Below are 15,055 nucleotides of genomic sequence, written 5' to 3' on the forward strand. Positions count from 1 at the left end.
TAGGAACTTAATACACTTCAGTGTGGAAAATCATAAAGGAAGGGAAATATTTAAATCTTTATATATTGGGAAGTGCGTATATACAAAAGGGGGAAAAGACAGGTAGTGTTGAGGAAGCGGGGAGGCTGCAGAAAGATTCTAGTTAATCAAAACAGACCGATAGGTACAGCAAACGATTAGAAAGGCAAATGGCACACTGGCCTTCACTGCAAATCATTTGAGTTCAGAAGTAGGGATGCCTTAGTAGTTATACAGGGCCTTAGTGAGACCAGACCTGGAATATTGTGCACAGTTTTGATCTCCTTATTCTAAGAAAGGATGTACTTGCCATACAGGATATGCAGCAAAGGGTCACTAGGTCAATATTAGGAATACCTGAAATGGAGTCCATATTCACGAGAGGTCAGAAGGATGAGAGACCATCAGATTGAAACATGTGAACTTCCAACACGGCTGGAAAAACGAATGATGGGAGGATATTTTCCTGTTTGGAAAGTCTAGAACCAGGGATGCAGTGTCAGGCTATAGGAAAAACCATTTAGGACTAGGATAAGGAAACACATCTTCAAACAGTAGTGAACCTTGGAATTCTCTACTGCAGGCAACCAATTCATTTAATATTTTCAAGAAAGCTTTTTTCCCCGTATTTTAAAAACATCAAGATGTTGGGGGAGAAAGCAGAAATATAGCATTGAGATAGAGGATCAACCAAAATCATACTGAATGGCAGATTAGAAAGGCCAAATGGCCTTCTCTTGATCCTAGTTCTATGACAATAGAGGAGCTGTTAGTAGCAGTCTCTAAGCAGTCAGAACAAGGGAGAAGTTGAGTTGCTCAGATGAAAATTCCAAAAGCAGAAGGCCGTTGAGGTATCAGAGAAGACATCTAATAAGCAGAACACATAAGTTTAAGGAACCCATGTGGCAACAGTGAACTAAATTGATAGTTCAGGTAAAAACAAGGTAAAAACGTCTCAAGGAGACATATTAATAGCATTGAGGGACTTCTTCCAAAAAAAAATCATTATAGCCATACCAGCTGAACAAGAAGTTCTTCATGGAGATAGGACTGACTTTTGATTGAGTTTAATGGGGATAAAAGGGATTAATCATTGTTTCTGATATTTGTAATGAGTTTGTTTCAAACAGTTCTTGTATGTGTACTGCAGTTGCTTTCTTTGAGTAATAAGCTTTTATCTTCCGTTGTGAAAAGTACATTGGCAGCATCTTATGAACTTGTTCAATGAATAGCTTCCATGGTAAAAAAAATATGGTTTATAACTAGATTTTTCTCTAGGATCTGAAGTGCCCAGTATTAACATTAGCTGGGATTATAACATCAAGGAGGTTGTCATCAGTGGGTCAGCTGTGGCAGAGTCATGTCGTGTTACGATGATAAAACATTGACAGTCTTGATGGAGTGGATGTATGAATAGAAGTTCATATCATGGTCAAATATGATACTAAGGATTTGAAAACAGCCTAATGCTGCCTCTGACACTACTCAGGAATAGCTTGTGGTAGAGATAAAGTATCACTAAATTTGAGGAAATTAATGATTATTTTGTACATGATACTGAATAACATTTGTAATTGAACCATATAAGGAGATTCAAGGGGGAAAGACTGGAATGTTGACGAGATATAGGTATTGTACAGTGTTTTAACAAAGGAGATGGTGAGAAAAGTGCAGAGGTTTGGAGGGGAATTCTGAGATTAGCACCTGGAGCTGATTAAATAGTTGCCAATGGAAAAATTAGTAATGTGCTGAATGCAAAATAAGGCCAGAATTTGAGGAAGAGATTGTGGCCAGAAAAATTGCAAAGACACAAAGGGACTAAGGCACAAAAGGATTTGGATATGATTAAGAAATCTGAATTTGCTGGTTGGGCACCAATGTAAATCAGCAGAGTACAGGCCAGTTGGACCTGGTGCAAGTTAAGGTTCAGGCAGCAGAGTTTTAGATAGGCTCAAATTATGGAGGTTGAACACCAGGATGTGTTAGTCAAGAAAGTGCTGGCTAGGTTTATGTAACTTGCCCACAAGTAATTTCCTCTTGGGAATGCAGGTTGTACACCTTCTTGAGGTACAATACGAAGAACTAAATGCTGCACTATAGACAGTGGGCCAAAGTCTTTCTTCTCCTCATACCATAGCTGACTTGAGGGAAAGGTCAGAATTCAAATTTTGCTTATAGCGAAAACTGTTTTTATTTCAAATTTCCAGCATCCACAGTATTTTGACTTTTCTACTTGTTTTTGATGAGTTATTTAAATCACACAGCTTCTCTACAATTCCTAGTTCTTTTAAATCAAGATCATCATAATTTGAGAGATCTGAAGTAGATATCATACATTTCCATTTATTCACTACACCTGTAACAGTTTCACCTACCCATGTGGTCAGTGTCTCTTTGTAAATTCCACCCTTATTTGTACAGCCTGAGACATCTGTAATTTTGCATTTAGAATATATTATCACAAGACATTGATAAGAATGTCAACACATTCAGGTTCATAGGATAATCCCATATAAAATGCCATGCTATGTCTTTCAGCTTGCTTTTTGTCTCCAACCACTCAACTAATTACTAACCCATACTGAAATGATACCTTCAAGGAACATTGATCTTTGCTAATAAACTGTTCCTGTAGGACTTTACAAAAAGCCCTGAAAGAAGTTTAGGTAGACACTGCTCATCACAGCAAACACCTCAAAGAATTCTACCAGAGAAAAGTTTAGCGCATATACTGAATTCTGGATGAGCGGTTGAGGTGGGGTGGGGAGAAGATGAGACACCAATCAGGATTGCACTGATGAGAATTTCCATTGACGTATTGTCGGTTTGGGAAGCAATCCTTTCTTTCTCTTCTAGCACAGTCCTTAAAACCTACTTCATGACCAGGTGTGTAAAAGGTAAAATACAGCGCAAACTATTTTTGAAACACTGTCTTATCTACTTTTCATTCATTTAACTGGAACTCAGTTTACTGTTTCATCAGAAAGATCACATCTCCTGTGGGCAACATTGTGGAATGCTGATCCAGCTAGATATTTTACAAATTACATCTAATAACTGAAACTTTAAAATTAGATTTAAAGATTATTTGACTGTACAAGAGAAAATGATTTTGTCATAAATCATATTAATCCACTGTTACAATAAGTGACAGAAATGGAAATGTGGAATTTAAACTGAGAACTCTTATAAACTAAAGAAAATTATAAAAACGCACAACAATGCTGGCAGCATATGTGAAGCGGGCGGAGGAAACACAACAACCGAATTAAGTAATGAGAACTAAGGGAAGTGCACCAACCTGTTCGTCTACCTAGAGATGCTAACAGGCCAGCATCAACATTGCTGTTTGCTGGAATCCATGATGTGGAGGAGCCAATGTTAGACTGGGGTGGATAAAGTTACAAACCACACAACACCAGGTTATGGTCCAACAGGTTTATTTGGAAGCACTAGCTTTCATAGGGTCTCTCCTACATCAATTAGTTGTGAAGTGTGATTCTTTTTTCCCATTTTGCTGGAATGTTCTACCCTCTTTCCACGTGATGGGGCCCATGGGAGGGAGGGAAAGCGCGTGGGTAACGTCATTTCTATTACTCACGTACACCTCGACGTGCTTACGACATCAGGCGGCCACGGCAAACCCTGCTGTTTCAGAATGTCACCGCCCCTTTTCATACCCACCCGCGCGAGCTCCTTCTCCTCACCCCTGCCTAAGGCTCTCAACCAACGGAGACGCCCCTCACCGCGGATGACGGGAATGCGTCATTCCGTCACCTCCGATTGACAGCTACTTTGGCCAATAGGTTCTAAGAAGCGGAAGGGGCGGGCGCCGGGGATGTCGAATGAGAGCTGGGAAGGGTGGCGGTTGGGAGGCATGGTAACTCCAGCTGGTGGCAAAGTTTGCGGATTGGAAGTATTTTGTGTCTGTGCGAAACACAGAGAGTAGTCGGGAAGGTGGGAGAGGGGAGAGAGTTGATCCTACGGTATCAGGCTAGCATTTTACTCCTTAGTAGGGAGGGTGAGTGAAATAAAGACCGAGCATAGTAGAATAAGCTAAAATAGAGTGAAGTAGGAAGCCCGGAGGCTGCAGCTTCATTCGCAATGTCCGATGATACCAGCTCCTTGCCCTGGTCCATCATCAGGGAGGATTATGAACTCAAGGAGGTGATTGGTAAGTTATTTGCAATGCAGCTTTCTTTGTTCATTTTTGCTCTTCGCAAGGTTGGAAAGGACATACTTAACGCAGGCAAGATGTGTGTGAATTGGGTGTAGTTGCAGCCAGTCGGAATAGGCCTCTGGTCACCGTGCAGAAATAATAAAACCCCTTATTAAAAGGCTTGAAGCTGTTGTGCGTTTGCAGTTTTTGTTTTAGTCTGTTTTAAAAAAAAATTTTTTTTGAACCACAGTTCAGTTTTTGATTTAGCAAAAGACTTAATAAAGAAATAGCTGGCTGTACTTGAGGGAGAGGCCTACTGCATCTAGCCTTTCATGCGAATTTTTGTTTAATAATTTATTCGCCTGTCAATAGGAGACGAGTACAGTATGGTGGGGGTAATGTGGAGTAGGCCGATTTTTTTTATACTATAGTTTTTATATTGAATTCCCATGTTCTTTTCTATAAAAGAGGTCTGTCACGAACCAATCGCGAGCTTTGCGCATAGGAAGAATGAAATGCAGTGTTAAAAAATCTATAAATCGCCTTTAACGAGACTCAATGCCACGTTATTAAATCAGCTGACTAACCCTTAAACAATTGTCTGCAAGTTAATGAATAAGCCATTTTGTGAAAATGAGGATGTATATTTTGCATGATAGCGTGGAGCAATTAGTTTGACAAGATTGTGTGGATTTTTATATCGCTTGTGATGCTTTTATAAGGTTAACTTTACGGGAGATCGCAAATATTCCAGCGTAGCTCATTTTTAATGTTCTGAATAGAGTTAAATTCGTCACTAATTTCATATAAAAATTTATGCCAATAGAAGGAAGTCTATCTTATCAGTTCCAGTAAGTGAGTTTTTAAAATTCAAAGTTAAAATTACTATAATGGTGTACAATGCAATAGTTCTTAACTGGAAAGGACGAGCAACGCAAATGCTTGTGTAACTTGGCCATGATTTCCCCAGTGATGTTTTGAAAATGTCAGGAGGAATGCAGATACCCTGAGGCAACTGGGGGTCATGTTTGGCACCTTGTGTTGATCTTGAATTTTGCATTGGGGAAATAGACACTTTCTGTGGAAAGAACTACATTGCTGCTGGGATTACTGTTTGGACTGAGTTAATTTGTCTTTTGGGCTAGTGCTGGTCATGGATAGAGCTGAGGAGAAGTGGGGAAGAGGGTAGGTGGAATACTCAAGAGGTGAGAAATTGCAGTATTATATTTTGTTTCCTGTCTGCCAATTTTCATGCTGTTAAGCAGTTAGATAAGTACCTAGAAATTGTAAACCAGTTGTATATTGTTTAGTTTTTAAATTGACAAGTTAGGTGACTCATCACCAAGGTGGAGAGAAAAATAAAGTCAAGTCTAGATGCAAGACATGTACACAATAATTATGCATTTCACCATTTTTATGAAAATGGGGCAGCATAGTGTGTGAAACTTGCAGCTTCTAAGATGACCCCCATCCACCACCACAAATTAGTATTCTCAAATAGCACTTTATAGGCAGACTGTAATAGAATGAAAACAAAACGTAAAAATATTTTTTCAGTAACTGTGCTTGGAATTATTCCTGTCTTTATACATAGCTTTGTAATGTTGAAGTGGATAAAGGGTTATTTCCTACTGATTTGGACTGCACAAACTAGCTTTAATCCCTCTCCACTTTGTATTGTGAGAGCGTATTTGGGGAAAGAGTTTGTTGAACTTGAACTCTGCCTCAACTAGTTTCTGTAGTTATTGGTTAGTGTGTCAAGACCAGTGCCTCCAGCAGTTGTACAGGGACTTGGTGAGACCACATCTGCAGAATTGTGGTTGTCTCCTCCGCTTGGGACTGGAATTGCAGTCAAGACTTAACAGACTGATCCCTGGGATGAGAGGATTGATGTAGGAAGAGAGTCTGGATTGGTTAGGACTCTGTTCACTGGAGTTTAAAATTCTAATAGGACTCGACCAGGTAAACACAGAAAAGATGTTCTTGATGATCAGGATATCCAGAACCAGAAATCACAATTCCTAAGGATTTGGAGTCGACTTTATGACTAAGATGAAAAATTACTTCACCCAGATAGTATTTAGTCTGTGGAATTCTTTGCCACAGAAAGCAGTTGAGGTCAAAACATTGAATGTTTCTGAGGAGATCGATTTATGGTTATTCAGGCTAAAGGGATTAAAAGGTACAGAGATAAAGTGGGATCGGGCTGCTGAGTTGATTTAATAGATTGAAATGAAACAAATATGCACTTTCAGAAGTCACTTTTTTAAACCAATTTAAGAGACAAATACACAGAAAATAGGAGAAGTGGCCAATCTGGCCTTTTGAGGATGCCCTGTCATGCAATATGATCAAAAAGCTAGATGGCCACTTTTCCTATTTTCCGTGTTTGTGTATTTGTCTCTTAAATTGGTTTTAAAAAATGACTTCTGAAAGTGCACTATTTGTTTCATTTCAGTCTATGAAGAAAGTTTTTGGGATAGATAAAGTCCAGAGGAAGTGCCTTCCTATCAAACTCTTGATATTGAGGCAGTTCAGGTGGCATTGACATTTGAGACTGTTGGTACAGAATAACGGATATCAGGCGGTGGAGGATCTTGTCTTCTAGGAGAAATTATTCACCCAAGTTCATTGGTTGTACCTGTGTTTGGGAGAAATTCTGTGTTACTTAAATATTTTTTTTGATTCTGCACAGCACCCTGTAATGCTTTGTGGTGATTTTCTCTAGTGTACATCTACCCAACAGGTTTTACCTTGCTCTTTGCAATAGAATGCAAATTTAAATATACATGTTTTACTTTGTAAGTTTCAGATACTAAAATTGTTACTGATGTTATTGTCCTATACATGTAAGAACTATTTGCATCTCTTGCTGCTTCCAGCCAGATGACATATGTGACATATTGCATGATAAAAATGCCAATTAAGGTTTACCACTGTTTTTCATAAATAGAATAATGAACACTTAAGTGAGTAACTACAAGGCAGCAACCACATTCTGATTATTAGTTTGATGTTGACTTAAAAAAAATTGAAGTAAAAGTTGTGTGGCCATAATTGAAAGCAGTATCAACTTGCATTTAAATTCAAACTTGAATTTATATTTATCAGGTTTTTTTAGAACATTAAAAAGCAATTCACAAGCAGCTAATTGTTTGTAATAGTGATTATTTTAAGATGAATCCTGTGAGGAATCCTACTGGTGAAATGTTCCTCCTATCTCCAGTCTCTTCCAGCCGGCCGGGTGGATTTTGAAGATTACGGCACTATTAAAAATAAGGAGGTTTCCACATAACATAGTCAATATTCGTTTCTGATTAATTGCTAATGCAGAATTGCCACCCTCTTTGCCAACTGAACAGTCACTGCTTTAGAAAAGTAATTGTCTGTAAAGATTTGAGGCATAATAAACCTGTTTCTCTCTCCACAGATGCTGTCTGACGTTTCTCCAGCATTTTCTGTTTTCACTTTAGTGAGCCTTTGGCTTGTAATCACTTTTTGGTTTGGATTTGTTGACAGATGGATGTTTGTTTCCTAATTTGATCACTGTCAGCAGCAACCACTTTATGAAAAGGTTCAGAAACAACAGCTTGCATTTCTCTAGCGTTAAATTTATATGTAACTAAATAAAACTTCCTTTATTCTTTCCCAATAAAATGCTTTAACCTCAACCTTCAGGACCACTTGTTGCTACCCTTCTATGATACTTCTGTTGTATTTCTTTGTTTTCTCTCTTCCATTTTTGCCATTTGTGTATTTGTGTTTACTAACATGTTTAAGACTTGCAGTGGAAGAAAATAAAGGAACTTCTAACTTTTGCGCTAATTGTAGAGCTGGAAGCACTGTCCTCTCACCAATCATATTTTTTAAACTCATTTTATTTTAGTTTGGGTATATTAAGGTAATTCCATTTTATCAGTGAAATACATATTTTTAAAGTTGTCATAATGGTGATCACCAAGTTAAACAGGTAGTCTCATAATTTTTTTAAAAGCAAGTTAAAACTTAACTACTTTACCTCAAGTTGGGGTTGGTGGTTGAGGTAGGTGCAGTTTAATGAAACACTTGAAACTTTGGAAGACACAAGGCCATGGGAAAGAGGGAAGTTGTGATTAGTTTTGGATTGTTGTAGTACTGAAATAAACTAGAAAATGTGCTGCCCAATGTAGTATAAATTTTGATTTGTTTATATCTAGTATAAATGCATGACATGACAAATGGATAGTTCTTTATAAATAACTGGTCCAAACACTCAATTGTGATGCTTATTTCCATTATAACTTTGAATCAACTCACTTGTGCAAGTATTTATAATTCTGTTAAACTCAAGTATGTGCTTATTTTTAAAAAGAAAGGCCTCACTTGGCATCATGCCTGCAGTGAGTTCCACTGAGTAATATTAGTCTCATGATTGCATTCCTTGTCAATACTGAATGTCCTTTTTGAAGCTTTTGATGCAGACCTAACTTCCTGAATATGATTTCCTAAAGCTTACAATGCTCGATATTTATAAGTGGTGTTAAATGGATCTATGGAACTATTGTTAGAATTTCTAAAACCAAGAGCCCTGTTGCATGCTGGGTTTTGGCCTTTTAGTAATGGACTAGGTAGGCTAAATAAGGAGCTTAGTGTTTTGTTTGATATTTTGACCTCTTTCCTTCGTGTCTCTGGCACACCTTTAACACCTTGACCCTTCTGTCTGTTTTAATTGATGAACTATCCAATGCAGAGAAAGCAAGGACTGCAGCTGCTGGAGATCAGTTGAAGATTGGCTGTGCTTTTCCAGCACCACAGTCAGGTAGCATCTGAGGAGCAGGAGAATTGACATTTTGGGTATAAGACCTTCACCAGGAACTATTCAATGCACTTGTTTATGATTCCAGGGATTTCTGTTTTGATCCATTCCAACTTAATGATGGAATCTCTTCAATGGAAGCATGTTCTGCCACAATTTTTTTCATTTTTTTTTCTGATGGACAGAAGGAGGTCATTCAGCCCATGGTGTTTGAAAGCTCTTTCAGAAGATGGTTCAATTAGTCCCATGACTTTGCCTTTTGTAAAAACATTGTGTAGAGTTTACAGTAGAAAAATAAGAAAGTTCTGCAATTTTTTTCTATAACAATCCAGGTTTTTCCTTTTGTAATAATACCCAATTTCCTTTTGATTGGAATATGCTTCCATTACCCTTATGAGACAATTCATTTCCAGAAAAGAATGAAAGTAGTGCAGGAGGAAGCCATTCAACCCTTAAATCTGCTGTCTTATTCAGTAAGATCATGCCTGATCATTGGCCTTGGCTCTACCTTCCCATACTTTGCTATATCCCTTGGTGCTCCAACATCTAAATATCTCACTCCAACTGAAATGTGTCCAATTAATTAGGTTCCATAATTTTGAAGTGGAGAATTCTAGTCTCGAGCGAATATTTATCCCTATTATCTCAATCCCAAACAACCAACCCTTACCTTTTGAGACTGTGACACATTCTGTACTACTCAGTCAAAGGACACACTGACATCTATTTAACAGGGTCATTTTAGTTGCACTCTATTGTATCATACAGTCTTGGAGATGTCCAACACATACATGCTGACCAGCTTGTTTTCATAAAATCATACTATAAAGGAGTCCCACTTCCCACCACTGTGTCCATAGCCTTAAATGGCTGACATTTCAAGAACTCATCCAAGTACCTTTTTTTAAAAACAGGCTGTGAGGTTGCCCACCTTAACTACCTTTCCAGGCAGTGCATTCCAGACACACTCCACTTCTGGATTAAAAAATGTTTCCTCAAATCCCCTCTAAATCTCCTGCCTTTCATGTTAAAAGTGCGTTCCCTTGTTATTAACTCTTCAACAAATGCGGACAACTGTCGTCTTCCTTTCTGATCCATGTCCCTTATTTTTTTTTCCACCTCTGTCAGGTCTGCTGCAATCTTCTCTGATCCAAAGAAAACAACTCGATTTGCATTATCTAGGAATAATTTATTGCTATTGACTCAGAACAGGAAAATTGTGGTCTTTTCTTCACTTCTAAGTGGGAGCACTGAAGATAGTTATGTAATATTCACTTGCCCACACTGCTGAAATCACTTTGCCACATAGTCATAGAGGTGTACAGCACAGAAACAGACGCTTCAGTCCAACTCGTCCATGCCAACCACGTATTCCAACCTAACCTAGTCTCACTTGCGAGCACCCAGCCCATATCCCTCCAAACCCTTCCTATTCATATACCCATCCAAATGCCTTTCAAATGTTGCAATTATACGAGCCTCTACCACTTCCTCTGGCAGCTCATTCCATACACGTACTGTCCTCTGCATGAAAAAGTTGCCCCTTAGGTCTTTTTTAAAAAATATATATCTTTCCCCTGACGCCGTAAACCTATGCCCTCTAGTTCTGGACTCTCCTACCCTAGGGAGTGTCTGTCTGTTTATCCTATCCATGCCCTTCAGATTTTATAAACCTTTGTAAAGTTGTCCCTCAGCCTCCAATGCTCCAGGGCAAACAACCCCAGTCTATTCAACCTCTCCCCATAGCTCAAATCCTCCAACCATGGTAATATCCTTGTAAATCTTTTCTGACCATTTCAAGTTTCACAACATCCTTCCGATAGGAAGGAGACCAGAATTGTATGCAATATTCCAACAGTGGCCTAACCAATGTCCTGTACAGCCGCAACATGAGCTCCCAACTCCTGTACGTAGCCTGCAGCAGTTCACAAGGTTGCTTAAAGCACGTTTCTCAAGGGTAAAAAAAAAACTGATCTTGCTAGTGACACCAACTGCTTCAGTGAGACCATTGACTTGGTTAGAGTGCTGAGGGTTTTTCAGTTGCTGTCATCTCTCAGATCCTGATTGCACCAATCTTGTGACTCCATATAATCCCACAACTGTGTCAAATATATCATTTTATCTTTGGATAGAATTTGACAATGTTTGCAAAGAAAAGACGTACAGATACAGACATACTGGGGTTTGCCACAATACAGTCTTAGTGTGGCATATTGAATGTCAAAGATCAATTGGCTGTTTTGAATATACACTTATACAAACATTGCACGTGAGTCTGATCTCAAATCTTTTTCTCTAAATACCATTGATTAGATAAAATATGATTGGATGTAATCTAAAGCTACTTTTGCTTTGTCCAATTATCAGAGGAGCACTCCCTCTGACACATTGTTACATTTTTTGCCCTAGCTATTGTATTATGCTGTGCATCCACTTCCTGGTGATGGTAGATTCATGCTGTTAGGCTATGCTTGGAAGATTTCCATCAACTTTAATTTTCATCTGCAACAATCAAATCAGAAATTTTTGCCAAAATTCAGGTCAGGCAGCATCTGTGGAGAGAATGAATTAATGTTTTGGGTCTGGTGACTCTTAATTTTCATCTAGTCAGATCAAGAACCATTTGACTTCAGGTGTACAAAATGAAAGGTTGGTACCTAACTCACCACATCACCAGGCTCAGTGCAATGAGGGTAAACATGCATCAAAAACTTATTTTGACCTCAGTTTAGACACATTCACTGTAAAAATGGCTCTTTGGATGTTGGTGTCACTGGTAACACTGTTTGCTGCCTATTCCTGGTTGTCCTGGCTACTCTTGTTACAAATGAATGACTTCCCTTCGAGGTTACTTCAGATTCAACCACATTAATTTTGGAATGGATTTATGTATAGACCAAACTGAAGTTATCAGGGAAAGGAATGATGTAGTGGTGATGTCACTAGATAAGCAATCTAGAAATGGGTGCATGGTTTTCAATCCACCATGGCCAATGGTAAAATTTGAATGCAGTAAAAAAAATGGACCTAACTGTGACCCTGTCAATTGTTGTAAGAAAGAATGTTGTTCACTAATGTCATTTTTTAGGGAGAGAAAAAGTAATAGAAAATAGTCCTTTGGCCCATCAAGTCTGCACTGGTTTGAAAATAATGTTCTATTGTTACGACATGGGATAAATTCTCCTGCTTAATTTAAAACCAGCAACACAAAGATTTATCCTGTGCGGTAATTTGTGAAAATTTGCTAGACCAAGAACTAGTTAAAGTAAAAATTAACAACTTTATTTTTTAACAGAAATAACAGACTAATTAAGTAACAACTATTTATAAGTCCTTAGTCTAATCGATGTTTTACCTTCCCTTCTACAATACTAATCTGATAAAACTCCCAAACACAATTTACAAAACTACTTATCTCAAAACCAAGCAGCTTTGTTTTCTCTGAATTCTGTTTTTTTTTCGGGATTTCTGTTTCACAGGTTACTGATGGACAAAAGTACTTTTAAGAGAGCTTTTTTTTTCAGGCAGCCTTTTTACATGCCGGTAGCTTGGCAGTTCTCCTCTCAACTGTTCAATTATCCTGGTTATATAACCCAAAACACTCGATTATGCCTTTGTTTTTTAAGATTGTTAATATGTTAAATTCAAACTGGATTGGAGTTTGGTATTTTTCAGGGTATAATTTAAACTGGCCAAATTTGAATCTGTTTTGTTGTTTCCACACAACCAGCTACTCTGGTAGCTGGAGCAAATGTTAAAAGATTTTGAAAAGTTTGGTGTAGCTAAAACTGGTTTGGTGATTGATATGGCTTTCAAATGGTCGAATGCCTCCTGGCATTGTTCTGTCCACCAAAACTTTGTTCTTCTTCAGCAAATCAGTTAACAGTACTATTACACTGCTGAAGTTTGGAATAAACTTTCGATAGAATCCGCTGAGTCCTAAGAATTGAAGCACCTCTTTGAGGTTGGTCATGAAAATTACTCGATGGCCTTTGTCTTTGCGTATCGAGGGGTCATCCTCCCATGACCGATGTTATGTCCCAAAAACGTCACCTCTGCTTTCACAAATTGTTTAAGAATATCACCTCGTTTCTTCTCGTAGTTGAAAGAGCTCTGCCAACTGTTCCATGTGATCTTTCCAGGGTTTAATAAAGATCACTACTTTGTCCAAATAGACTACACAGTTCGTTAATCCAGCCTCAGACTCTCCTGTTGGGTGTTTGAAACGTGGTGGATGCGTTCTTCATTCCAAAGGGCATTGCTTTAAACTGATATAGCCCATTTGGGGTTTTTTAGATTAGATTACATTAGTGTGGAAACAGGCCCTTCGGCCCAACAAGTCCACACCGACCGGCCGAAGCGAAACCTACCCCATACCCCTACATTTACCCCTTACCTAACACTACGGGCAATTTAGTATGGCCAATTCACCTGGCCCTGCACATCTTTGTGACTGTGGGAGGAAACCGGAGCACCCGGAGGAAACCCACGCAGACACGGGGAGAACGTGCAAACTCCACACAGACAGTCGCCTGAGGCGGGAATTGAACCCGGGTCTCTGGCGCTGTGAGGCAGCAGTGCTAACCACTGTGTCGCCCAAATGCAGAAATGAGGTTACAAATGCAGAAATTTCTTTCACCATCTCTGATAAAGGCACCTGCCAGTAACCATGCATTAAGTCCAACTTGGTGATGGAACTGGCTTGTCCGACTTTCTCAATACAATCCTTCAATCTAGGAATTGGATAATGAGTCCGATTTTGTAATGTCGTAGATCTTCCGATAATCCACGCAGAATCGACTACTCTCCTCTGGTTTGGGAACTAAGACAATCGGTGAACTCAACTCGCTTTGGCTTGGTTCGATGTCCTCCTAGAGCATAACCTCCACCTCCATCTGGACTTGTGTGGCTTTGAAAGGATTAAGCCTGTAGGGAATACTGCTCCGGTAAAACCACATCCTATGTCTACTTCATGTACAATAGCATTAGTCCTCCCCATCTGATTCTTACATGTGTCTTTATACTGCAGTGATAAATCTTTCAACTGCGTTCTATGCTCTTGAGACAGCTTACTAATCTATCCTTCATTTTTTAATCTGTTCTGAGGAACCTCAAAATGCATATCATCTGGATTTGATTCCTCACTCTGTGGGGTAGTAACTAATGCCTGTTTTTCCAGTTCTTTCTCTCTATAATATGGTTTCAGCATGTTCACATGACATACTCAGTACCTTTTTATTTTTCTATCTGGCATCTTTACTAGATAGTTCATCTGACTCAACCTTTTCCTCAATTTGATAGGGACCACTAAACCTGGCTTTCAAGGGATCTCCTATCACTGGTAACAGTACTAACACGTCACCCCCTCAAGAAAACATCAGAGGCTCAGCTTTTATCTGCCACTTGCTTCATTGAATACTGTGTCTTCTTTAGATGTTGATTAGCTAATGCACCTACTTGGTTTAATCTCTCCCTCACATCTGATACATAATCTAAGTGTGAGACCTCTGACTTTGATCCTGTCAATTTTTCTTTAGTTAATTTCAAAGAGCCTCTCACTTCATGCCCGAATATTAACTCAAAGCGAGTGAACCGAGTTGATTCATTTGGGACCTTTGAGATACCTTTATCCCAATCATTCAGGTAATCCTGACACTATGCTTTCAACATGGTCTTCAAGGTCTGATGCCACTTTTCTAAAGCTCCTTGGGATTCCGGATGATACGCATTGGATTTAAAGTGCTGTATACCTAAACTACCCGTAACCACCTCAAACAGCCTAGCAGTAAAATTTGACCCTTGGTCTGTCTGAATCTCTCTGGGTAGCCCATACTGTGTGAAGGAAGCTACTAACTCCTCTACTACCCTTTTTGCCTTGGAATTGTCTCTGAAAATCTGGTAGACACATCCATTATGGTTAATAAGTACTGGTTCCCACTTTTAGTTCTCTGGAAGAGACCTATTCAATCAGTTATGATCCATGTGAAAGGTTCTTTTAAAAGTGGGAATTGGCAACAAAGGTGCTGGTTTTATTACCACTGTGGCTTACCTAGCATTTGGCATGTATGACATGTACAGCAAAA

The 15,055-nt window shown here is 38.9% G+C and overlaps 1 protein-coding gene and 1 long non-coding RNA gene across 2 annotated transcripts in view; one reads left to right on the plus strand and one right to left on the minus strand.

The window, feature by feature from the left end:
- LOC122548927 overlaps positions 1–3,800 on the minus strand; it is a 53,408-nt gene extending 49,608 nt beyond the window's left edge. The window contains exon 1 of the long non-coding RNA XR_006311369.1: positions 3,320–3,800. This is a non-coding gene — a long non-coding RNA (uncharacterized LOC122548927). The remainder of the gene's footprint in view (positions 1–3,319) is intronic.
- Positions 3,801–3,937: 137 nt separating this feature from the next.
- Positions 3,938–15,055, plus strand: part of oxsr1b (oxidative stress responsive kinase 1b) — a 177,609-nt gene continuing 166,491 nt past the window's right edge. Inside the window, exon 1 of the mRNA XM_043687910.1 lies at positions 3,938–4,192. Coding sequence (XP_043543845.1) covers positions 4,123–4,192 — 70 coding nt within the window. The 5' untranslated portion in view covers positions 3,938–4,122. The remainder of the gene's footprint in view (positions 4,193–15,055) is intronic.

The sequence above is a fragment of the Chiloscyllium plagiosum genome, chromosome 4 (genome assembly GCF_004010195.1).
Source record: "Chiloscyllium plagiosum isolate BGI_BamShark_2017 chromosome 4, ASM401019v2, whole genome shotgun sequence".
NCBI lineage: Eukaryota > Metazoa > Chordata > Chondrichthyes > Orectolobiformes > Hemiscylliidae > Chiloscyllium > Chiloscyllium plagiosum.